This window comes from Phalacrocorax aristotelis, chromosome Z (genome assembly GCF_949628215.1).
Source record: "Phalacrocorax aristotelis chromosome Z, bGulAri2.1, whole genome shotgun sequence".
NCBI classification, from domain to species: domain Eukaryota; kingdom Metazoa; phylum Chordata; class Aves; order Suliformes; family Phalacrocoracidae; genus Phalacrocorax; species Phalacrocorax aristotelis.
In genome coordinates, this window is record NC_134311.1 from 38,585,143 (window position 1) to 38,611,312 (window position 26,170).

Here is a 26,170-nt window from a genome sequence, read left to right on the forward strand (position 1 = left end):
CATTTTTACCTTACTGAGCAAATTACCTCCAGTTTTCCTTAGGTCACTTGGAGTCTCAAAGGATGCTTCTCACTCAGCTGGGGACAGGGCAGTAGGGCAATACACACAGTCTCTCCCAGCAATTCCTACTGGTTCAACAGACATTGTTCCGAGAGAGAAAAGCCTCTCAAAAGAAGATTCTGACAATCCAACTGAAAAACCTCTCTCCTGCCTACCAATTTTATATTCTTTGCAAACGCTGTCAACACTGCCCAGGATTCTCCTGTTGTTGGTCGTCTACCCCGACAGAATTTTACTTCTTCTAATTTCAAAGAAAAACAAAAGAGAAGGGAAAAGGATGGGAAGAAGGAAAAGAACAAAACCCCCAATCAAACCATTTCTGATACTCTATACACTCAGCAATGTGCATATTTTTCTTTTAAAGTGACTAAACAGTTTCCATCAAAGTTTTTAGTTAAACTTCAATATATTTATTTTTATGTTCTAAAAGGAGAAATTAAAAAAAACAACAACAAAAATTACGACCAACATTAAATACACATATACAACAGGTTTGTAGCACAAGTATTCGACTACACTGTGAAAAGGTTAGACAAATGATCATAAGAGTTAATGAATAAGGTTGCCTGTGGGTTCAAAACTATTAGCAATGATTAACATCAACATGACAAAAATAGACTCCCCATATATTATAAAAATTCTTCTCTGTTAATAAAAGATTTAAAAATACTTGGTGCTATTTTTGATTTATTTTTTAAAATATACAGCTTTTTATCTCATTTGTGTATAGGGTTGGGGGTTTCTTCTCCCCACATCTGAACATTTAGAAGAAAATCTTTCATTTCTCTACCCTTCAGGTTCTACTACACTGAATATGTATTTGAGTTTTCAGGTTGGCATAGTCAGAAGAGACTGCATTTAAACAATAATTCTTTATTTAAGTTTACTCAACTGCTTTCCTCCAAGCAAAGGCTGATAGCCTCCTATAGCTACTTTTTACAAATGACGTAAATAATTCCTGAAAAAGTAAAATAACAAGACGGTTTGTTCATTGTTTTCCATTTGCTGACAAATTCTGCTGCTCCAGGTCACCTGTCAACGACATGGAGGATTTTGCAGAATGAAAATGATACATGAGTATTTTAAATCAAGACAGAAATATTTGAAGGCTTATTTCAGTACTGTCACCGTAAAAAACAAACTGCTAATTTTGCTCCAACAGGTCATCTCCTCCTCTCACTTTTCCATTACTTTTCCTGATAAAAGACATACCACTTAGCTTTAAAATTTAACTTTCAACAGTCGTTCATGGCAAATCTGACTTAAATGTTTTCTAATACACAGTGTGCAAGTTTGCACACATTATTTGTACAAACGTTTCTTCAATTGTTCTAGATGCCTTGCATCAGCATCCTGGAGAATTAATACAGTGGCTTTAGACTGAAGTGGATTAAACTCTATAGTCATCAAACAACAGAGATCTATCAGTTGTTTTTGACATTTCTCTAAACCATCCTTAAGCTTCAGATGTGAAGCTGGATCCTTTTTCAGCCTATTCATTTCAGGCACTGAAAAGCCAAGCAAACTTGTTAGAATATCATCAGCAAAATCTACCTCAAGATAAGCTGAACCATCAGAAATTTTTGCCTTTATACTCCAGGAGCCGTTGCTGCTTGTGAGGCTTCCAGTAAGAGTAACAAGAAAACACTTAACTTTCAGAATTGTAACAGTTTCTGTTTTTTTTGCAAGGAGAAGGGAAATATATGTAAAAGGTGGAGAATCTAAATCCATGTGCGCCTCTGCTGCTGTGCAGGGCAACACCTGCAAATCACGCCCCTTCTGATCTGCTTCTGGATCAGTTTTTGAGAAAAATACAGGATAATCATTTAAGAGCCTGTTGCCAGAAGTGTGCTGGGATTTACATCTGCTCTCATCTAGGTCTGTATCATTCTGCCTTTCTTCAGGAGGATTTTCCAATGAAATATCTGCAGAACTGCAGGTCTGATGGATGGTATTCTGCTGTGAAAAGCTACTCATACTATTTCTATCTCCATCAAATATGGTTCTTCTGAAAGTTTTTTGCTTGCTGGTAGCTTCTAAAGGCTTATCTCTTTTACTTACAGCAACTTTTTCACAAGTGCCATTTAAAGATGAATTGCAGCAGCTTCTAGATGGGTGTGGAAGTCTCTCAGTAATTAAACCTATGTTTCCATTCATGACCACTGGCAGCACTTCTTCCAGCTCTCTTTCCATCTCTTCTTCCAGAAGAAAGTCATCTTCTACAGGAAAGTCATTTAAAAAGTCATCACCATATTCTATGGGAGGTGAAACTTGTTCATCTGAATGAAGCAAAAGACTTCCAGATTCCTGCAGCAAAACATTTCCATTGTGTGCAGTCAGTGAACCTGAGGCTGTACTAAAATTTTTGCTCCTACTGCAGTATCCACTTTCTAAAGATGCTGCGTTGTTTAAAGTAAATTCATTATTTTCATCAAGACTGGCTAAAAGCTCTTCATCCAAAGGGCCTAGACTTTGTTCTAATTCATCCACAGGCCTTGAAACAATTTGGTCATGACCAGCTTGTCCAGCAGAATTAGGGCTTTCAGTTCCTCCAATTAATCTAGCAAGGACTCTTCCCTGAGAATACTCCCCCAGAAGAGCATCCACTTCACCCCCCAACAGTTTCACATTTTCTGGTTTAAGAAGAAGGACTCCAAGACGATATGCAATATTACCCTGTACAGTGATTTTTGTTCCAGGAGGAAGATTACTGTGGAGGACAGACACTGGTTGGTACTCCATGCCCTGAATTTGATGTATCCCATCAGTTAGTTGCAGCATCAGCATTCGAGTAGGCTTTGCTTCCCAGGGCTTCTGGAATGCCTGAGTACTGGCTGTCACTTCCTCATTTACAGTATTTTTCCCTCTCAGCTTCTGCAACTGGGAATATGCTGGCTGGCTAACATCAACCAGTGAATCAATCTGTATGGAGTAGAAGCCTGACAACTCTCCTTTGGGAGCATCTAAGATACAGTCAGGCAAAATGGGATATTCCAAATCTCTTAGATCCGTAAGAAGCCATTGCTCAAATACCTGCCTGTTAATCTGAGCTTGACTTAAATTACTACCAGTATTTTCTTCCTGGATCCAACTAATACATGCTTCCAGCCATGTCAAAGGAACTTTAACATGCCATGTCGATGAAAGCCAGGTTTCCACTCTTGCTGCAATGTTAGATGTAGACATATTCTTTTAAGTTAAGAGAGTGAATTCCCTAGAACAAAACCCAAAAAGACAGTTACTCTTCTGACAACAGCTAAAGTTACAACAATTCTCTTGCTTGTGTTACACAGAATTTGCTCTCAGTTGAAAGTTTTGCTACTCTAAGAGTGACAACATAGAGGCAATTCAAATTAAAAACATTTCTACAGATACTAAAAATAGACATGCATTTCCAATACTTAAGGTCTCAATCAGCAGAAAAAGTATGTAAACTTCACTCATTTATGGAGTATCAGGAAAGTATGGAGACTTCCACATGCAATCCTGCTTGGTGAATTCTCCTTTTCTGTTGATTTAATTATAAACATACAACTGAAATCCTTTTGTTATGTGTGGAAAGCAAATGGATGAAAAAAACCCAAAACCAGAATTAGGTTGTTCTATACATGTCCTCTATTTGTTTTGGTTTTATTTCTGTGGGTGCTGCTGTTAATAACCAGTTTACTTCAGAAATTGACCTGAAAAGTTATTCACCCATATTGTCAGCACTGTTGAGGTAAGAGACCCCACCTTCAACAGAAGCACACTGGGATTTATCTGCCCTTTTATCACAAGGGTGACTTTTACATGGCAATTGGATGAAAGCTTTGTACCCAACAACAGAAAAGTAGCCTGAAACATCATTGTTATCTAGAGACCCAGTCCAGGGTTTGGCTGCAATCGCACTAAATCTTGGCAGTCATCATCTCAGGAAGAGCAGTGGTTAATAAGCTCTAGCTTCTTGCTAGTTTAGGAAGTAGTTATGCATGAATAGAACAGAACAGAATAGAATAGTTCAGCTGGAAGGGACCTACAACAATCATCTAGTCCAACTGCCTGGCCAATTTAGGGCTGGCCGGAAGTTAGAGCATGTTACTAAGGGCATTGTCCAAATTGCCTCTTAAACACTGACAGCCATGGGGCATCGGCCACCTCTCTAGGAACCCTGTTCCAGTGTTTGACCACCTTCTTGGTAAAGAAATGCTTCCTAATGCTTCCAGTCTACACATCCCCTGGTGCAGCTTTGGACCATTCCCATACAGCCTGTCGCTGGATCCCAGGCAGGAGAGATCAGCACCTCCCTCTCCACTTCCCTCCTCAGGAAGCTGTGGGGAGCAGTGAGGTCACCCCTCAGCCTCCTTTTCTCCAAACTAGACAAGCCCAGAGTCCTCAGCCTCTCCTCACAGGACATGCCTTCCAGCCCTGTCACCAGCTTTGTTGCCCTCCTCTGGACACAGTCAAGGACCTTCACATCCTTCTCAAATTGTGGGGCCCAGAACTGCACACAGTATTCAAGGTGAGGCTGTACCAATGCTGAGTACCACAGGATAATCACCTTTTTTTGACTCTGTTGTGCTTGATACACCCCAGGTTGTGGCTTGCCCTCTGTGCTGCCAGGGCACGCTGCTGACTCATACCGAGCCTGCTGTCAACCAGCACCCCCAGACCCCTTCCTGCAGGGCTGCTCTCCAGCATTTGTCTCTCAGTTCATACTTGTGCCCAGTGTTACTCCATGCTAGGTGCAGAATCCGGCATTTGCAGTGGTTAAATTTCATGCCATTGATGATTGTTCATTGCTTCAATCTATCTAGATCACTCTGCAAGGCCCCTTGCCCCTCAAGAGAGTCAACAGCACCTCCCAGTTTGGCATCACCAGCAAACTTGCTAATGGTGCATTCAGCTCCTGCATCCAGGTCATTGATAAATACATCAAAGACATATTGGGCTGCCTAACTGTGCCCGGATCACGTTTCACCCCTTAAAGCCTTAGAAAGAATGACCAAGGAGCTCAACCTCCCTACCGAGCGCCACACAACAAGAAACACTGTAGTAGTGAAGAAACACCAGGTTTGGGGTTTTTCTGCTGCTATAACTTGCAGCGAAGAAAACCCGCCCTGCCACCGTGCTCTCCCCAGAGTTACCCCACTCACAAGACAGCTCCGTAGCCCAAGCGTAGCGCCAGCCTGCCGCCCCCGCCGGCCGCTAAGGGAGGGCAGGGGAGGGGAGGCCGCACACCGCAGCCCCTCGGATGGGCCGACCCCTCACCCTCACCCGCACTTACCGGCGGGGCGACCCCGATCCACCGCACCAGGATCGGAAGGATCAGGAGGGCGCGGCCGCGCTCCTCTCGTGGCCCCCAAAAAACCCCGCGCGCCTCAGCAGCCAATAGGAGGCGCGCGTCGCGCGCGCTTTTAAGCATCGCGAGAGCCCTGCCTCCCACACCCCACTCGGCGACGGACAGCGAGCACAAGGCGGGGGGTTTCACAGACGCCATTTTCTGTTCCCTCGGCCGAAGTCGCTCTCGCTCTTCTTTGCCACCCTACAACCCGTCCACCGCGGCTCCCAAGGGGCAGGTGAGGGTACCGATCGGCCGTGGGGCGCCGGTGCGGGGCGGGCAGCGCCGTCCTCTTCCCGCTGGCCGGGCCTACCCGGCCTGGCGCTCACGGAGGGCGGGGCGGAGCGGGGGCTGCCGCCTCAGCGCCCTGATGGGCAGCGGCCTTACCCAATGAGGCGTCGGCGGTGCCGCGCAGGGGAGAAGCGGCGGGGCCAATCGAGTGGCGGCGCTAGCGGCCGTGCGCGTTGGCGGTGGGGGTGCTCGCTTTTTTCTCCTGTACGCGGTGGGGCTGGCGGCGAGCGCAGGTACGCACAGCCCGCGGCGAGGAGGGGGCGCTGTGGGGGGGGGGGACGACGGGGACAGGACACGCTGGTACACGGGCCAGGCTGTGCCCCTCCGGGCGTTGCTGCGTGACACAGCGGTGCGAGAGGCCCGCGCGTCCCCTGCGGCGGGGCCTCAGCCCCCGGCGGCCGCCGTTCCTCGGGGCCGCCGCGCACTTCGGCAGGGAGTGTGGCGGAATGGGCCGGGAGCTGCTTGGAGGAACCGGTGCTGAGGACAGCCCCTAGGGCGGCTGGGGGCAGTTCGGGGGTCCCGCCCGGCCCGAGAGAAAGGCGAGCGGTGCGGGCGCTGTCCCTGCGCCCGGTGGCCCGGCCACCGTGGCTCCCGGCGGTGCGGGGGCGGCCGGCAGCCCTAGCGGGTTGCGCTGTGAGGGCGGGGAAACGGCTGCCGCCGCCGCCTTCCTGCGCCCGCCCTTGATAACTCTGTGCCCGGGGCGAGTTGTCGGGAATGATGGCGGGCGGAGGGAATGGCGCTCTCGGCCACGGCGGGAGGCTGCTTTCGGGGGCGGCGGCGGGGACCCCCTCGGGCTGCGGGGCTGCCCCGTTCCGCCGGCTGCGCCGGCGCTTGGCCCGCGGGTCGTCTCCTTTGTGTCTCCCTGGGCTGAGGGGGTAAATCTCCCCGCGGCCGCGTGGTGGTGGCGGCGGCTTTTCCGCTCCGGGCTCCGCCTAGCAGCGGGCAGGCGCCATTACAGCGGCCGCCATTTCTGCTGGTCGCCGGCGGGGAGGCGAGGCGAAGCCGGGGCGGTGGGGGTTATGTAACGCCTCTGCTCCCCCGCCCCGCCGGGAGGGAAGGGGCGCGGAGGGCGGGCGGGCACCGGGGGCCAGCCGGGCCCCGCGGGGAGGAGCCGCTGCTGCGGGGCCCCAGAGGGAGCGGGGCCGGAGGTTCCTAGCTCTTATGCTCGTGGTGGCTGGTGCCGCCTCCCGCCTTTCGCGGCTGCTTTATCCCTCGGGTGGTTATAAAAACATGGCGTTCACCGGGCGAATCCCGCGAACTCCATTTTCCCAGCGGAGCGCGGTGACTGAGGTCACCTGGGGGAGGCCTGGCAAGGCGGGTAAATAGGCGCGACTAGGGGAAAATAAGCTTGGGGCAGCATATTGCAGTTCGCTCCTCGCAGCCCTGAAATTCTTGGCGTAGTTGGCAGTGGAGTAGCCGGGGTCCGAAAGGGCTGTTTAAACTGCGTAAAAAACGCACCCGGCCCTTCCCAACTCTCCCCCACGTAACAGCGTGTTGGCAGTCTCTGGCTGGGATTTCTGTATCATTAAACCTGCGTGTGCCCGTTAGCTAGCTTTAAGTGCCTGGGAAAACCAGCGTGTGTTGGGAAGGCAGTGCCTGCTGTTAGCCTGTATACACAGGGCATCAGTTACACATTAAGAGCTGGCTGAGAGTATGGCTAAAAAAGTTAAACGCACCGCGGTTTTTTTCTCTCCTTCATGGATATTGCCATGAGTGGCTCTTTGTTGAGGCAGTGGAAAAAATAAAATCCAAGGGGGCAGATATGATTGTTTGGCTGTGTTGTCTGTAGAAGCATGCTTCTGAAGAGAATAAGTTGCAAAATTATTTCTTTTGTCCAGACTTCACTCTAATGTGACTTACTAGTATTCCGAGATTAACTTAACAAAAGCAGGTCACAAATAAGATACCTATTTCAGAAAATCATAGTGAAGTTCAGCTGCTTTTGACGTTCTTGGTTGTGTGGGTGCAGAGGATTATACATAACTATGCAGGGTGACGTTTCTGAAAGCTTTTTTTCAGTGGGGCTAGAAGTTCTAATTTGTCTCTTGTTCATCCTTGAGTAGAACGCATGCGAAAATGTCTGCTAGTATGTTGCTAGAGAATTTATAAAACTAATGCTGACAATTACCATAATAGGACTTTTTTTAGTTTAAATTGTTTAGAACTAAACAACAGGAGTAGATCATTATGTAGCGTCCTTAAAAAGTAAATTCAAGGCATGTGTCCTATAACATCCTGAAAATAGGAGCTGGATGCGTGTTCGCTTTAAAGATCTGAAAATAATTTTCAGTAAATATGGTTATTTAAAACTACCATGTGCCCAAAAGCTATAATTCAGACAGTAATTGTTTATCTGTGAGTTTACAGACTTATGTCCTATGTACCTTTAGGGGTGGTTTTGGCCTGGGTATACTTTCTCTTTTAAAAAGAAACTTTGCAGCAAAAACTCAGGTCAAACCTCTGTGTTTTGGCTGTAGTGAGAATTGGAGCTGTAAGTGAGCAAAGTCACGATTGATATATGCTGTTTTTATAGGCTATTGAAGCAATAGGCTGTTGGATTTTGATCCCGCCCAGGATACTTGAGTTGTTCTCTGCAAGGATATATAATAGTGGTAAGTTCTAGAAGCAGGCATTTCTTTTTGCTTTTTCTCTTTAGTACGATCTACAGTTTGCCATTTCACAAACTAGATGTACCAACTTCTTTTTTCTTCAACAGGTTTTGCCTGCCTGTCTAAGAAGAAAAGGAGATGGAGACTGAACAACAGGAAGAGACCTTTACAAACACAGAGACAAATGGTAAATTTTTTAAAGGAGTATTTCTCTTTAGAAAATAAACTCCTTAAATTTCAGGGTTTCTGGATACTTTGTAATGCTTTAACTATATCAGATGTTTGTATCTGCAGTACTTTTGCATTCTGCATTAAATATTTTCATTTTTAATTAGACTGTATCATTACATATGCTTTTGAAGCATAAATGCATAATCTTTCTGTTGGGATGTTTTAGACATGAGGTAGGTGGTTGACAGTTATGACTAAAGATTTGAAAATATTTCAGGGTTAAATATTCATTACTTGTGGAGAGCGTAAATATATAAAAATACTATGAGGCATATCCATTAATTGCATTCTGTTTATCGCAGTTTTTACATGCAGTAAACTTGGGTGAAATACCTGTAAAGAGCTTCATGAAAAAATTCTTGGACATCATTAGTGAGGAAGCTAGGGCATTAGTGTTTTTAATTCATGCCAGTTTTTTCCAAACAGCGTTTGAAGTGCTACTTTACTGCTATTCTACCAGTATTTCTGTGCTGGACAAACTACATTTGAGCTTTTTGCCGAAAAGATTTTTCCTGATTGTAAATTATAAGTAAATACTGTGTGGGTGATGCTGCACCACATCAAACAGCGTGTCATGAATTTCTCACTGGCTGTGTGCAACATTCTCATTTAAACCACAGTTCTTAGATTTTTTTAAAAATGGATTTTCAGTAGTTAATTGACATGGAAGCTGTTAAGTAAGGACCTGTTTCCGTGCTATGGCTGCTCAGAGTAGGCATCAGTAATTAGCGTTGTGCTAATAGGAGAGAATGTGTTAAGAATACAGAGCATAAATTTGGCAAGTGTTCTAGCTTATTATGACTTAGAAAGTTAAATAAGTGTTTGTGTTTCCCCCCTATGGACCTCTCTACAGGCAAACGTCCTGCAGAAGATATGGAGGAAGAGCAGGCCTTCAAAAGATCTCGCAACACGGATGAGATGGTTGAGTTGCGCATCCTGCTTCAGAGCAAAGTATGCTTTTTCATTTTACTGGTTTTGCTTATAGCATTGGCTCATGACAGTAGTGACCAAGTGTATGTTGGGATATATGTTTAGAAAGAGTATGTACTTTATTTAATTCGAGATACCTTATCCGGAATAATTTAAGATGTGGGTGAATGGGAGTAAAAGTGGATTGTGATGGAATTATCTTCAGTGGTTCTTTTAAAGGGTAAGTCCCTACAGACTAATACAGTTATTTTTAAAAGATGTACTTTCTGAAAAAAAAAGAATAGAAATTGTAAGGTGTTCTTATATTTGAGTGAAAGGTTGTTATTTTGAGGGAAATGACTGTTAGTCTCTGGAAAGGAAGCCGTTTAGAAACGAATGATCAGCTAGTGATTGTAAATTAAATATGAGGGGCGAGACAAGAACTTGCTTAGGATTTTAGTAATACGCCCAAACAGATATATTAAACTTATTCAAATATATCAACAGGAAGAAATATGGGAATAATGCATCACAAATTGCAGTGGTTTCGTTGAGAAATGTAAATAGTTACAAGTAAAATTGCTATGTGTGAATTTCCTGTGGTGTTTCCAGTTGTACAGATGATTTGTCCTTTCTAAAGTGTTTCAGTCTTTTGTGTTGGCTTGGGGGAATGTTCCCTTAACCATGGGTGGTATTTCTGACCAATTGTCAAGTTACGTGGGGTACTGTAAAGTGTTTTGCATGCTAATGTATGATCTGTGTAGTAAAAGCAATGCTTTTGCATGTAATCCTTGAAATAACCTGGTAAAAATATAGTTTTGCAGTTACTGTTCTGGACTACCTGCCAGTTTATTCCTGTTGATGATAGAAACTTGAAGTTGTTGGCTGTTAACGTCGGCTTTAACCTTTTTCCAAATAGACTGCTCTGAGAAGGCAGCCCAAGTAACAGATAACAAAATAAGCACTTGAAATTATCGAGAAATGTTTGGCTTGCAAAAATGGAATTTGCAAATATATTCCTTGAAAAACAACTTTCCCCTCCCAAAAAACCCAAACAAAACTACACACCCCACCCCATCAAAACTAGGAAAACAAAAGTTGATCAAATAAATTAGGGAAACCATTGACAAACTTTATGTTCATACAGTGTATTTTTTGAGAGCTATAGTCTCTGAGATTGCTTTAACCAGGCAGAATTGCCTAGAAACTTCCTATTTGGAATTTAAGTATTAGTTGCAAAACTGAATATCCGTATCTTTCCAAAGGTCAGTGGCAAAAGCTGTTGGTCATTTTTACCATGGACAAACTATACCAGTTTGTTTCAATTTGATTTAAGTCTTTGAAAAGCAGTGCCTGCCTGCCCCCACCTCCTAGGCTAACAGGGTAATGGTAATGCAAAAATAGATCTACCATTCTTGATCTTGCGTTCAAAAACATAGTCTGTGCAGTCTTGGCGTAACATAACTTCTGAAAACTATTTTCCAGAATGCTGGAGCAGTGATTGGAAAAGGTGGCAAAAATATTAAGGCACTTCGTACAGACGTGAGTATATATGAGTTTGAACTAATCTAACACCAATTCTTTCAGAGCACTACCTCGAAAGCTTGATTGCGTGCATTTCTAGAAATGGGAGCAATTCAACTCTAGACATCAACAGTGTAGTTACAAGCCATATGTAGTGATTGTTAGAGTAGGTAACTTGGTTCTTCAATTTCTGCTGTAATTAAAACCCAGCTTGACTCATGTGGCGGAAGAGGTTTATTCTAAATCTCTTCGCTTTTGAATAGGATTCCACTAAATTACACACTTCAAGTGAATTAACATCCTAATTAGAAATATTGACAAAGCTTAAAACCCTTAATTGTACCATTTCCCATATGTGTGACTCAATTATAGTACTACTGAAACCACTCCAGGTGGCTGGCTTAACCCAGTGATAGTGGAATTCTTTAACTTCCTTTAAAGAAGCAAACAAAACAGAATGACCCATCTGTTCTATAACAGCTTGCACATGAAGCACAAAAGCATTAATTGTTAAGGTTGCTTGATTTAAATATGAGTATAAAACAGTAAAAGAACACTCTTCTGTTACTTGGAAGCATTTTTAAATGGTCATGACTTACTTGCCTATCTACATCTTACAGTGGGTTGACTCTTGTGATTAGACACATGCTTAGCCTTAATGTTGTGTATTTATAAAACTTGGCAGTGCTTCTTAAATTCCTTTTGTTTACACTCCTGTACTTAACATCAGCTACAATTTCAACAGTTTTTCTGATCAAGGCGCTGTTCAACACAAGATTTGGCAATATATCATTACAAATCAGTTCCAACTAAGTTCATAAACTACCGCAACTAGAATGGAGGTTTAAGTTGAAGTGGTCAGGAATCATACATATGCTCACTAACTTTGGCATCTAGTTGGTTTTTTTAGGGTGTTTTTTTCCTTTTGGGTTTTTTTTTCCAGTAAATAAATACGTCACCAAAGTCCAGATAATTTACATTGGTCTGGAAAACTAACTTTCCCGATTTGCCCGAAGTTCTACTAATATCAGTCTCGACAGGTTTTGTGTCTACCCTCATGAGCCAGCCTGCTACTATGTTAAAAGTAAAAAGTAGTTTAGTCAGATCAAGTGACTCATTTTTAAGGTCCATACTGTTAAGCCACAGTCGGTGTAGCAATCCGTTATTGTGTTAGTCTTCAGAACAACTTAAGCTTGTTTCATTAATTGAGAGTAATGAGTATAGTTTGTATTAAATTAAAATTTATTGCTTTTCCCCCTTTTCCCTCTCCTTGTTTTTTTGGCCATATATCTCCGTTGCCCATGTACTGGATCGACTTGCCCCTGCGTTGCCCACCATGACGTTGGCCCATCCGCCCCTGAACGCCCATGTGAAAACCCTGGTTGGCTATGCCCAAAAATGTGCTCGTTGCCAAACGGGTACCATACTTGACAACTTCCGATTGAATACCCATGCCCAATGCCAACATCCACGAACGCCAATGACCAATGCAGTACAATGCCAGTGTTTCAGTCCCAGACAGCAGTGGCCCCGAGCGGTATGTCCCAACAGTTTATGCCTCACTGCCTGATTAGAAAGAGAGAAATGTATTTTATTACCTGCCTTTGATATAATTAAATAGTATCCCCTTATAGACGGTGTATTGTTTTTTTCAAGTTTTCTGTCTTATTTTCCCCATTAAGTCTTTTTGTCACTGAACTTTTACGTGAGTTGCCCACCCAAACAATCCACTAATTTTATTTCAATGGAAGGAGCACAGCTTCAAGTGTTGCATATTTGCTGCATTGTAAATCAAATTGTTTCAAAATAGTCTCTCGCTCTGTCTTTGTGGCCCGCCTTGCTCCCTTCAACATTACCTGTTCATAATTATTTCTGATGAAATGCTAACTCTGGTTCACTTCCCTTCACTTCTCATTTGTTTTGTCTTTTTTTTGTCTTGCATTTGTATTTGTTTTCTTGGAGAGCCCATTAGTAATCTGATTTCTAACTGGTCTCATAAACTTACTCCAGATATGATGTTCACCACTTGCATATCCCCACTTCTTCTATGAGAAGGTGTGCCAGTTTTACCAATGTAATAGCGAGGGTGTCCTAAATTAGTGGTGGCGGGGAACACGAATATTCACTTCTGCTTTCAGTTCTGCGTCAATTTCTTGCCCACTTAATCTGAGCCCTTCCAAAAGCCCATTCTGTCTTTCTTTCTCTCTCTCTGCAAGACCTACCTAATCTTAAATTTATCATGCATATATATTGGGCATAAACAAAGATGCATGTGTTGTAAATTGAGCAAAGAGGTTTACTTTAAATGGGGAATATTTATTGTAAGCTCTTCTGTGTAGTAAATCTCTTTAGAATTTTATGTAAGATGATGAAAAACTTTACTTCTTCTTTTCCACCTTCTCCATATCGTCTGGCGTTATGGCCTCCAACAGCATCTTGAGTATAAGCGCAGACATCGAGACAATTGGAGAAATCTTGAAGAAGATTATCCCTACTTTAGAAGAGGTATGTCTCTTAATGTTTGTTTCTTTCTAGAGGTAAAAGATCAGCTTTTGAAGTTAGATGGTTCTAGATGATTTGCTGCTTTTTAAATACAGGAAATCAGAAAATAAATAATGAAAGCATTTTAAAGAAGGGTTATAGCTGTCGAGCTATATGTTGGCTTTTTTTTTGGTAGAGGACAGAGTCAGTCACTCGTTAAATTTAACATTTTGAACAGCCTCCCCCTTTCCAAATACTTGCCTCCTGACTTGTTTCGTCCCAATTTTGAAGCAGTTGTAACTTGTATCCTGCATTGACTTTGTAAGTAAGAATGTTGCACTGTTTGTTATATTCTTAAATCTTTGTAGAAGGTTATGCAATGTAATGTAATAAACAAGGCAAACTGATTTGGCATCAGTTTATATTGAGGTGAGGTGCTCAGATAGTTGTGATCCCATCAAAGGAGATAGAGGATTACATTTCAGCAAGAAATGAAGTCATACCATTGTGTTTGGAGGAAAAAACCTACTAAAACCCCAAATATTTTAAATTTTTGTTAACATACTTTCATGTAAAGAATAATATTTTATTCTTTTCCTTATATGCGTCTGTCTTACAGTATCAACACTACAAAGGCAGTGACTTCGACTGTGAATTAAGACTTCTTATTCATCAGAGTTTGGCAGGAGGAATTATTGGTGTCAAGGGTGCTAAAATTAAAGAACTCAGAGAGGTACTTGTTTCCTGTTGGTCTGAGATTTGGGTTTTGTTCAATAAACAACTTCAGTGTTTGTGTTCGTAAGGGGCAAATGTATCTTCTGTGCAGTAATTCCTTCAGAACATACTGCATACATGATTCCAATGCTTTGAGGTTGATCTGTGAGTTGCAACTTTTCTTGCAAACCCTCAGAAGTAAAGTTGTTGGTTATAAAGCCTACAGGACTTATAGTCAAGCTTCTGAGCAATATTTGTGGTACAGTAATCTTTTTAAAGAAAGGATTTTTTTCCCCCTCTACTAAAATGGCACTTTCCACTCCTAGAATGAACTGCTGCATAGACTAGATTAATTTGTGTGGTTGGACGTGCAAAATGGGTTAGAGTAAATGTATCTGCACAAACTTACAGTGATAATTCAAGGGATGTCTGAATATTACTCTAAAAGGGCTTTATTACTGTATTTTTTAAAATCTACTTTCTAGAAGACTGTATTTTTTCAGTGAAGGAATGAGGTTTTAATAAGCTAAGGGTCTCTGTGAATGGAAAACACCTGTTTTCTGTCCTTTGTTAGAGGCAATTTCAGATCAGTTCAGGTACAAGCTGATACCTGTTTGCACAGTTAAGAAAGGCAAGATAACTAGACATAACCCTAGCAATATCACTGTCCTGCATTCAAAGCATGTTTTCCTGTGTCCTGGTTAGTATAACCCGCAAACTTGCAATGGATAGGTGGTCCTTTTGCTAGTATTTAACTAAATAATGGTGTAGACAAGATAATTGAAAGAGGAGGAAATGGAACTATATTGGCACAGATTTAAAAAAAACACCAAAACCAAACAAAAAAAACCACTTAAATTTGCTGTGAGAACTCAGAAGCAAGCATGCACTTAAAATAGCTGGGAATTTAACTGTGTTTTGGATTGTTTCTTAAAAATGTTCTAATGAGTTTATAAAGTTTAAAGTACTTGTATTGGACAATCCTGGATTTCTTTTTTCTTCAACAGAACACTCAGACCACCATTAAGCTCTTCCAAGAGTGTTGTCCTCATTCTACTGACAGAGTGGTGCTTATTGGTGGAAAACCTGATAGAGTTGTTGAATGTATCAAAATTATCTTGGATCTTATCTCTGAGGTAATGTTTATTAAACTTATTCTTTCGTTGGCATTCATGAATGTTGGGGATCATCTGGGTGAAAAACGGTTTCTTTCAGTTTCTATTTTGGATTCAGTGCCTCCTACTTCCCTAGTAACAAAATGACTGTTACCACCTTTGGAAGCTTTCTGTTTTCTAGAATTGGGGTGCACCTTATGGGGGAGGGAAGCAGTTTTTGATGCTAGTGGGCCTTTATTCATTATTTGCATATCTTAATAAGATGCAAGAATCGAAGAGGAAGCAAGACAAAATTTGTTTGGTTTATGTTATTGATAAGTAACAGCAGTTTCTCTATCATAGTTAAGTTCACAGGAAACACATCACCATCTCCTCCTTTCTTACTAGCGTTATGAAATTGAGAACATGTTCCAAATGCATAAATTCATATTTGTTTGTTAAATGTATTTATTTAATTAAATATGCCAATTGTAATAGTCCTGATTGGGTTGGGGGGGGTTCTTTGTTTTAGTCTCCAATTAAAGGACGGGCCCAGCCTTACGATCCCAATTTCTATGATGAAACTTATGACTATGGTGGCTTCACAATGATGTTTGATGATAGAAGGGGACGTCCAGTAGGCTTTCCGATGCGTGGAAGAGGAGGTTTTGATCGAATGCCCCCTGGTCGTGGTGGACGACCAATGCCTCCATCGAGAAGAGATTATGATGATATGAGCCCTCGCAGAGGACCTCCACCACCTCCACCAGGTCGTGGTGGTAGAGGTGGCAGCAGAGCTCGTAACCTTCCTCTTCCTCCTCCACCACCTCCTCGTGGCGGGTGAGTTGTTGCATAAATAAATTATACAAAACTCACATTGTGTACAGTCTTCTGAATCATGTTCGGCTTTCCAGTGTTTTTCCTGCCCTTCATGTTGGTAGTGATTATGCAGGACTGAGTGTATTAAACCAGATTATTTCAAAATGTACTGGAATTTAATTATTTGCTGCACTGTAGTAATCTCCCAGGGCTATAGTCAGTAGTTCTGAAACTTCTAAGTCATTCACTGCTTGGCTAGAGTAATGTGAAATTAAGTTGCATGTGAACCACAAGTGTGAAAATTTAAATTCAATCAGAAACTATTTTATAATGCAATTCACGTGCTGCTGCTTTTTTCATTTTAGAGATCTTATGTCCTATGACCGAAGGGGCAGACCAGGAGACCGTTATGATGGCATGGTATGAGTTCGAAATTTGCCTTCTTCTGTTTTGTAAGCACACTTAGCATGCTGACTGTTAAAAGATACTGCTGCTGAACAGAAGCACCTAAGTGTGGTACATGCATGGTTTTCTGATGATAACAACCAAAATGTGCTGTCCGTACAAATGGTCCCCTCCTGTGGGAGGAGTGTTTTGTGTGTAAGTGGTATCTGAGACATGATCTGTTTTCCTTCTTTCCTCCCTGCCATTAAAAATGATACGGGAAGTTTGACCGTGCTCTACCCTGCAGGTTTTTTTGCACTGACTGTCTTAGATTTTTTTTAATCAGGGTGACAGAAATAGGAATTGGTAGGCTTTTCAGATAAAGAAAACACATCAGACAACTTTCTCTTAAATTCTTTTAATAAAAGCATTCTTAATGCTACTGTTGGAAAATATGAGTACAGATAGAGTAATACAGGTTATAGAATAGTATCTATGAAGAGCTCTAGTTGATCTGGAAAGTGTTTGATCTTTAAAGAATTGCCTATTTGCTGGTTTCTCTGTGCAAAAAATGCACTATAATTCTAAATGTTTTGGAGCAAGGACCGCTGCTAAGTTGAATACTAAATTAAATTAGGTACATGAAACCATATTAATTCTAATACTTGCTGAAGAAAAAAAAATTTTCTTCTATGGAAGCTTAAGAAAAGGCTTAAAGATATTCTTCCACATTATATTCTGAAATGCAACTTCCAGCAGACATCTGCTGTTGCGCTAGAGTCCTCTTCCCCGGGAAGAGAAATCATATGTGTCTGGGAGGTAAATACCTATAGTATCAGTCATCTTTTCTCCTCTGGGTTTGTTTGCCACCTTTAAGATGACAGGTGAGACAAGCGTGTCCCCCACTTAAAATCAGTGGAAGAGGAAGGAGCGGAGAACAGCAGTGACATGGGCTCCCTAAATGGGATTTACATGTTTCTTCCTTCTTGGGAGTAAGAGTTACTGGAAGTGTATATTGCAAGAATGTCATGTACTTAGTAGAAATAGTAAAAGGAAGGATTTGCACGCAGTTATAAAAGTGTGTTACCCATGGTAACTGTACCTCTTAAACTGGAAGAATTGAAGTATACTTCCAAGATTCCTTATTTGTATTTACATGTGTTCAAAGCTCAGTTTTTGTGTTCTTATATTTGCAGCTAATGAAGCCAGTGCTAGAGCATATAAACTGAGCAACTTGCCCTTCTTTGGGTATCTGGTTGAGCACAGTCTTACTTAGTTTAACTCTTGGGCAGTAGTGTGGTCTACTTTTATTCCATTCCAGCTAGAACAGAAAATCCATTTTGGCCACTGCTTAGCCTGACTTCTGTCAGGTTTACCTTTGCTTTCCAACATGAGTTTCTACAAGTAAGTAGAATCATCTCTGTTCATGTTTCTAATTCCAAAAAGCAATTTTTCCTGTTCACAGTGAAAGCTGCTCATGGCTTTGGCTCCTTTATGACCAAGTTTCATAGCCTGGTTAAAATGAGGACTGCTCAAACAGAAATTAAATAGCTTTTGTTGACTGCTCTGGTTTTAGTTAACCATGATCCTAGTATCCTAAATTGTATAAGCACATAGGAAGTCTTCATGTGGGTTGTGTCATGCCAGAGATGTAAGGTCATCTTAGGGTACCCTTGTTTCATACAGAAACCATTCTCTAGCAAAATATGTAAAATAGAGTAAACCAATGTCATCGTGGTTTGTGAACTAGGTAATGCATGGGAAAGGCTGCTCTGAGAGAGCAGTAGTAGTCCTCCACATAAATTCCATTTTACACAGTTGCAGTAAAAGGCAAGAACAGATGCTTTTCTCAGATGAACATCTCAGTCGTATAATGTTGAATGTATTGGTTGGGGTTTTTTTGGGGGTGTGTTTTAGTTTTTGTTTGTTTGGGTTTGTTTTTTTGCCAGTTCTCTTTTCCACTAAAGGCAGAAAGACTGAGTAGTTCAGGACCTTTAAAATTGGATGCTGAACTATGAATTTTCTGGAATTCCAGAGATACGACAGTAGTGACAGCCTTGTAAATGCCGAGATGAGAAAAACCCATTTCAATTTTAAAAGATAGGTTAATTCCCCTTGCCTATGCAGAGTCACCCACTTCATGAGATACTTGTCTGTTAGCTTGGCTTACCGTTGTAGTTTAACTATGCACTGCTGGTAAGAGTTCATATGGTTTATAATCTGTGGTCTGAAGCTTCTTCCTGAAGGACAGTCTTACATTGTTTCTCTGTTAAGAGCTACATATTTCAGTGTGTAACTAATCCAAAAGAAATGCCTGTGAAGAAAACCTGAATGTATTTCTTTAACACCCTCATCCTCAGAGGTCTTTCGGATACATAAACACACACAGCTACCAGTGAGAGGGGTGGAAAATAAAGTGGACAAGCATATAAAGTCATTTTATCCCCTCACCTCTTCTTTAACTAACTGATGAGGTACTAAAAATTTTCTAAGTACCAAACACTTTAAAATCTCAGTTAATAGAGACTTAAATCAGAATGGCTCCTGTTAAATGGACTGTCTCTTCAGAGTCCAGTATCCCAGACTTCTAATGTGCTTTGCCCCTTCAAGTGCTTCCTAGTTATTGATCTTTTCTAACTTACATATGTGTACATACGTGCGTTTTGCTGTATGAACACTTGAACAAAGGCATATACACTTAAAATACAAAACATTCTTCATGTTAGAGATGTGACGTTAACAAGCATGTAAAAAATCAGTAAAGCAAGAATATATAATTCTATTTATCCATGCAGATGCGGAAGAAAGTAACGAAATTTCACTGTCCTTGGTCACTGTTAAAGAGGGAAGATTATTATAAAAAAATAACATGAGTTAGGACCACATACATTCTCTTTCATTAGATGTAAAAGTTAAGCTCTTTCCTTTAGCCAGCCAGTGTGTCATCTGGTTTCTATTCTAGTACCAGTAGTCACTACTACAAATAAGTCTGTGCCGTAGAATATTGTTTTATATGTTAAGATATCCTGGGTGAGAAGCTGTTTCTAGAGTGCACAAACATCAATTGCTGAAACTGTAGAATTCTGAAAAAAAGAAATGCTACGTATCACAGGTTTTAAACATTATTAGATTTCTAATACAGTTAGGCAGCAGTAGATTGTTAGCCTAGTTATTTGGCTATATGAGATATATGGAAATGAGTTGGTAGAACATGAGAAGCAGTGCCCTTCCTGCTTGACCTGCTGTTGGCATAAATACAATCACTGACAGTTACTTGTTTCAACCTTACTAAGCCTTCTTTTTCTAATGCATAGCAGAAATAAAAGATTTTTCTAACGCATGGCACTTGAAGGCCATCTAAAAGAAAAGCTTGTTTAAGCTTTGCTCTGCCATTAGCTTTCTGACCTTCTTTGTTAGAGGAAAAAATCTATTTACACCACATAAGTAGGCATAAGTGAGTGTAACCACTTGCAGTTCCCCCAAAGTGAAATTGAAAGACACAGAATCTTAAAAGTGGTCTAAATCACATAGTTTAAGTCTTTGTTGTAATATAAATGTTTCTCTGTACCAGTATGTGTTTCTTCCCAAGCTAGCCATAAGTCTGCATAACATGGCCTTAATTTAGATTTCTTTCCTCTCTTTTTCCTATTATGTTGTGTCTGGAAGATGATGCAGTGTCATGTGGATGCCTGTGATGACATGCAGCCACCAGAGCTGGTGAGTGTGCTCAGCCTTTTTTTTGAAAACTCTTCTGTTGAACAAGTTAAGTGATAATGGGAATTTCTTGATCTTGAGTGGTAACTTGCACCTATTGAAAATCATAAAGCTGTCCTCCTGACTCAGAGTTTATTAGCAGTTTGACTTAATAGTATCTCCTGTGCCAGCAGGTAGTTAATAGAAATGTGGAAGTATGCAGCAGCATAGCCAGAAGAGAGGAGCTTTTCTGTGCCTCTTTCTGCCTCCTTTACACTCCTTTTTCATGCTGTAAATAGTAGCTTTTTCCATAACTGATGCGCTGTAGATGCATGCATTTAGGATATATATTTTGTATTCACTTCATAATATTCTTCATATTTCAAACAGCAAATATTGAAAGTAGCTTCTTACCTGTACTTGTGGATAAATTATGCTTTACTTAGCAATGTATTTGAAAATATACCATTTGATCAAATAGGTTTTGGAAAGGGAAGTTATGGGCTTTGTCAGGTGTTCATGCTGTCTAGAAGATGGCAAAGTGCTGCCAAATATTAAAGGATCGTTCTTAGCTTACATAACACAGCAAATGTAATTACTCAACTCATCTGCTGTCAAGTTCATTTGCTGTCCTATGGTCTGGGGAGGCAGAATTGATCAAGGAAAGGATTGTTCTTTAAAACAGATTAGTGGAAAAAGGGATCCTGTGGCAAATATCAACACAAATATGTCTGTGTGTATGGAGTATGCTGCTCTGATCAGCCTCTGAATAGCCTTAAACAGAGTCCTTCATTCCATTGTATTTTGGACTCCACTACAAGCTCTGTTAGGTTGTATTACAATCTGTATTGCTAAGTAACATGGTTACACAGTATAGGCTGTGTAGAGACAGGATAAGCTCAGCTCTTTGGTCTGAGTAGCTTCCATTTTGGCTGTCTAAAAAGGTGGCTGGTAAATAGTATTTTGGGAGAAGTAGTTGTGGTTGGTTGAACTTGGTTGGCTGCCATGTGCCCACCCAGCTGCTCTCTCACTCCTCCTCAGCAGGATGAGAGGAGAAAACAAGGTGGAAAAGCTTGTGACTCAGATGAAGACAGGGAGACGCTTACTAATTACCATCATGGGCAAAACAGAGTTGACTTGGGGAAGATTAATTTATTGCCACTTAAATATAGAGCAGCATGGTGAGAAAAAAAGAGGAAGACTAAAACCACCTTTCCCCCACCCTTCACTTCTTCCCAGGCTCAACTTCACTCCTTCATTCCCTACTGTTCTACTTCCCCTGCCATGAGTGGTACAGGGGGATGGGGAATGGTGAGTTGCAGTCAGTTCATCATACTTTGTCTCTGTTTCTTCCTCCTCACACTGTTCCCCTGCTCCAGTGTGGTGTCCTTCTCATGGGACACAGTAGTTAATAAACTGTCCTAATGTGGGTGCTTCCAATGGACTGCAGTTCTTCCAAGAACTTGGTCCAACCTGGGTTGTCTTCCTGGGGCACAGTCCTTCAGGAACAGACCGCTCCAGTGTGGATCTCCCCACCTACAGGCCACATGTCCTGCCAGGCGCTTGCACCTGCCTGTGCTCTCCGCAGGCCACAGCTTCCTTCATGGCCTGTCTGCCTGCTCCTGGCATAGGATCCTCCACAGGCCACAGTACGGGTATCAGCTCCAGACTGGTTCTCTCCATGGGCTGCAGGAGAATCTCTGTTACAGTGTCTGGAGCACCTCTTCCCCCTCCTTCACTGTGGTGTCTGCAGGGTTGTTTCTCTAGCTTTTTTCCCCCCTTGCTCATCTCTCACAACCACAGCCGGTGCACGCTGGTGGTGTTTTACACTTTCTTAAATGTTACCAGAGATGTGCCACCAGCTTTGCCGATGATCTCGGCTTTAAGCAGCACTGGGTCTATATTGGTGTTGGCTAGAACTGACTGGCTTTGTCCGGAACAGGGGCAGCCCCTGGCTTCTTCTCACAGAGGCCACCCCAGGACTCTCCCAGAAGCTGAATTCTGGAGAAGCGTGCGTATTTATTCTCTGCTTCTATAGGAAAGTATAAAAATGGGGTCCTGTGCACCTGGAAGTCATTAAAGGAAATGAAGCACTTGATGTCAAATACTGGTCTACAAATAATAAAAACAAAAAAGAGGCCAGGAATGCTCATTGCAGTGATTTGGATTTGGTATATGGTGACTTTAACAGGAGTAACTCATGTCATGAGAAATCTGTTCCAACGTACAAAGATGCAGTTGGAATCGAGAGACAAGTTATAGAGCTACTTTTAGAGCTTTGGGTTTTTTTTCCCTGAAGATGTAGATAAAGTAGGACAATTGACAGTCACCAGGTAAACATTTTGTGCTAAAACTGGAGGCTGGAGTATTTTCCTGAACTGTATTAGTAGCATTAATAAGGCTGTCCTTTGATCTTTTCATTTGAATGTTAGTTTAGACCAAGGGGCAGGAGTATGTCAGCATCAAGAGCTGTCTACCAGCAGCTGAGTTAGTGAGACTGCTTGGTAAACAGGTATGGCTGGATGCTTTATGCCACTTCATGGCTTGCTCCTAGAGGTTTTGACAGGGCAGGTTAAGAGGTTGATGAGATTTTCCCCCACCCACCCTTTTGTTTCTCGGTCTGCCCTCCAACTCAGGATGCCTTTGATGGCACAACACTGCTGAATTTATAGCAAAGTTGGGGGTTGAGGTTTTTGCATCAAATAGGTTAGGAGTTAACAATATGATACTTAAGATAAAAATACGTTAATGAAGTACGGCTATTCACTGTTTTAAGGTGTGGTTTTTTCTTTCTCTTACAGTTTGAGGGTGGTTCTGGATATGGTAAGTCTTTATATAGACTCTTTACATGTACTTCATTATGTAGTTATTGAAGGGCTTGATGCATACGTTTAAATCAGACTATTCTTACGCAGGGGGGCGTGGTTCCTATGGAGACCTTGGTGGACCCATCATCACAACACAAGTAACAATTCCCAAAGATGTAAGTAAAGTTGACTTGCTTTCAGCTTGTGTTTTCTCTTAAGAAAAAAAAATGTCATAGCCTTGTCTCACACTAGATAAGTAAATCAGAAATATTTAGAGTGCTTGATAAGGACTTCTAACGTTGTTTTTCTGAATCACCAGAAGTCAATTCTTCGGGTGTTTGTTTTGTCTTCACTTTATAGACATAAAAAAGAATTGTATTAATTGTTAATATTGAGTAGGTCGTGTGTTTTTTGCAAATGAGCAGCTAGTTCTCCCAGTTTTATCCCACCTGTGTTCATACAATTAATATTGCAGGGGATGTTTTCAGGCTGTAAAGAAGTAAGCTTCTGTTGGAGCTCTAAAAACTAAGCTTATGGAAGCTACTCAAACACTGCTGTGATTTCTGTAGCTGTTTTTAGAGAGAAAGTTGTGTCAGGAAATGAATGTTTGCTTTCTCCCCTAGTTGGCAGGATCTATTATTGGAAAGGGAGGCCAGAGAATCAAACAAATACGTCATGAGTCAGGAGCTTCAATCAAAATTGATGAACCATTAGAAGGCTCAGAAGATCGGATAATAACTATTACGGGAACACAGGACCAGATACAAAATGCACAGTATTTACTGCAGAACAGGCAAGTTGAAGTGTAATGTTGTCCCTACTGTCAATTTTAACCTGACTTGTACATTCTAAAGCTGTTCTTCTCTGTGGTAGAGTTTTTAGAAGGCAGGTTGTAACTACTTGAACCTAACTTCTTCAGTGGTAGTTCTGCCTTGATTCTCTTCTTTTTTCTATTCTAATTATAACGAAGACACCCTCAAAACTAATCTTGCTGGAAGATGCCTTAACCAAGCAGTCCTCTCATTTCTCTGGTGAAAACTGCTGCAAAAAAACTACTTGTAATAAATTATATAGAGCCTGTAGAAAATATAGAAGATATCAGTGGATGTTGGTCTAGTTCTGTGTGGAAGACTAGTGATTTTGTTGTTTTTAGATAACTAAATTGACAACAAATCACAGTCTGCCATATGGCACAGATCATGCCTCTACAGGACAAGTTGAAACCGATTTGGTGCTGTTATGCAGCATTTCACACCTTGCTGACATTACTTTGTCTTTTCTGCCAAATACTAACAGCTTCAGGTTTAATTTGCTTAGGTTTGCTTTACTAACACGTTGGCTCTCATAGCAGATTTTAATGTTTTAACACAAATATTTGGCTTTAGATCACTAATATTTAAATATGCCTAATACATTGATACACCTATAATTATTAGCCATTAATATTTTAAAATTATTTATTTTTAAATGTCTTAGGAATTTGTAATTTAATCTGCTCTAAGAATGTCATTGTGAATGTTGATGTAAGATGTATGGTCCATCATTCTAATACATGCTTTTTTCTTTTTCTTTTATAGTGTGAAGCAGTATGCAGATGTTGAAGGATTCTAATGCAAGATTATTTTTTCTTTTTTATAGTGTGAAGCAGTATTCTGGAAAGTTTTTCTAAGACTAGTGAAGAACTGAAGGAGTCCTGCACCCTTTTTTTTTTTTTTTTTTTAAATCTGCTTCTGTTTAAAAAGCCAACATTCCTCTGCTTCATAGGTGTTCTGCATTTGAGGTGTAGTGGAATCTTTGCTGTCCACCAGATGTAATGTTTTAGTACCTTACAAATACTTGGGTGGGGGGGAAAGGCGCATGAGGCTAACACTGAAATTTTGAAGCAGCAGCAGAGAGAGTGAATTTTATTTTTGTTCGTTGGTGGTGGGAAATTGTAATGTTTTTCTGTAATTGTTGTGAACACCTCGCTTGACCTACACTGTTTTTCAAGGGGAGAGAATACGGCTAGTCCATGTGTCCTTGGCATCCTTTAAGAGCAGTGTGCAGAATGTAATGCTCTTTTTCAGGGAACGAATGATTTTCAAATAAATTCAATGAACCTATTCTTGGTGGTCATTTTTCTTCAGATATACATAAGGTAGTATCAAAATGGATACACCTGTTCCCCCCCTCCCCCAAGACAATGCATAAATGAAAGGTCCTGTTAAGCTTGATCTTCTGCTTTGACATAGATGGAATTAGGTAGGGTTTTTTAACGAACTAAATTGTTTCCACAATGACTCTGCTTTGCTGTTTGGGAAAAAATGCAAAAACATTCATGCAAATGTTGTGTAAAACTTGACATTTTTGCAAGTGTTTGGCCCTCTGCAGCACATATATTGGTGACAGTATATAAATAAAATATTTAAAAAACTTTGGTGTCACTGAGTAAACAGTGGTAAAGTACACCTGGTTTTAGACAGCTTGCTTAATGCAGATAACTCTGTTAGAAATGACAGTTGCTGTACCATTACTGAATGACCTATAGTTGTTTTCTGAGCTTTTATTTGTATGAGGTAGACGTTCCTATAAATTGGCAAATCGATGGTATCTAACTCTGTAACTGTTTTTCATTGTACGCAAAACTTAAACTTGTTTGGTTTCCCTGTTGTATGTTGAATTTCATAGGAATTATTTGTGAGAAATTAAAAAAATATAAAGCCTCTGGATATATCATGTAATACCTTGGCATTTGTATTTATAGTTTACAAGTTCTAATCCACTTCCTGAATAAAAACAAATTTGAAAATGCAGGAGTTGCTTGTATGGATATGATGGGTCCAGACTAAGAGGGGGTTCCTTTATGGTTTGGTTGAGTGTTGGGGTTTTTTTTTTCCACCCCCACCTTTGGCAGGGGCAGGGATTCACTTTGCCTTTTTGTAATGGCGTGAGGTAATTCCTGACCTAGTAAAGAGCTACTCTGACACTTCAACGGGGAGGGCAAGGAGCCGCGAGGCTGACCTGGGCACCGCTACCACCAACCCGCCTCACAAGGAGGCTGCTCCTCGCTTTTCGGGCGGGGGGCGGCTCGGCGGCTTCACGCGCCTATGGAGGCGCGCGGCCGGGGGGGGCGGGACGCGAGGTGGGGGAAGGCCCGCCGGGGCGGGCGCTGAGCACGTGCCCTGCGCGGCTCGGCGGGAGCTGGGGGCGTTCTAGAATCGCAGACCGGCCGCAGTGTTCGCAGGGCCCCCGGGGGGT

General features: G+C 41.6%; 2 protein-coding genes across 22 annotated transcripts; one reads left to right on the forward strand and one right to left on the reverse strand.

Moving 5' to 3' along the window:
- Nucleotides 1–739: 739 nt before the first annotated feature.
- RMI1 (RecQ mediated genome instability 1) lies at nucleotides 740–5,714 on the reverse strand. 2 transcript variants are annotated; one of them, XM_075079613.1, is made up of 2 exons: nucleotides 5,626–5,714; nucleotides 740–3,274 (listed from the first exon to the last, which is right to left on the reverse strand). In XM_075079613.1, the coding sequence occupies exon 2, from the start codon at nucleotides 3,244–3,246 to the stop codon at nucleotides 1,363–1,365; it is 1,884 nt and encodes a 627-aa protein (XP_074935714.1). In that variant the 5' UTR covers nucleotides 3,247–3,274; nucleotides 5,626–5,714; the 3' UTR covers nucleotides 740–1,362. The 2 variants fall into 2 exon arrangements, with proteins under 2 accessions (XP_074935714.1, XP_074935716.1); XM_075079615.1 differs by lacking the exon at nucleotides 5,626–5,714 and adding an exon at nucleotides 5,324–5,484.
- On the forward strand, nucleotides 5,491–25,725 carry HNRNPK (heterogeneous nuclear ribonucleoprotein K). Of its 20 annotated transcripts, none has more exons than XM_075079621.1 (17): nucleotides 5,492–5,615; nucleotides 8,202–8,280; nucleotides 8,385–8,464; nucleotides 9,362–9,459; nucleotides 10,903–10,959; nucleotides 12,435–12,478; nucleotides 13,374–13,446; nucleotides 14,042–14,155; nucleotides 15,144–15,272; nucleotides 15,763–16,070; nucleotides 16,415–16,469; nucleotides 20,100–20,150; nucleotides 21,366–21,437; nucleotides 22,928–22,949; nucleotides 23,027–23,109; nucleotides 23,557–23,726; nucleotides 24,511–25,725. In XM_075079621.1, the coding sequence occupies exons 3-17, from the start codon at nucleotides 8,416–8,418 to the stop codon at nucleotides 24,542–24,544; spliced, it is 1,359 nt and encodes a 452-aa protein (XP_074935722.1). In that variant the 5' UTR covers nucleotides 5,492–5,615; nucleotides 8,202–8,280; nucleotides 8,385–8,415; the 3' UTR covers nucleotides 24,545–25,725. The 20 variants fall into 20 exon arrangements, with proteins under 20 accessions (XP_074935720.1, XP_074935724.1, XP_074935717.1 ...); XM_075079624.1 differs by having other exon boundaries at nucleotides 24,572–25,725; XM_075079622.1 differs by lacking the exon at nucleotides 5,492–5,615 and adding an exon at nucleotides 5,786–5,901.
- The last annotated feature ends 445 nt before the right edge of the window (nucleotides 25,726–26,170 follow it).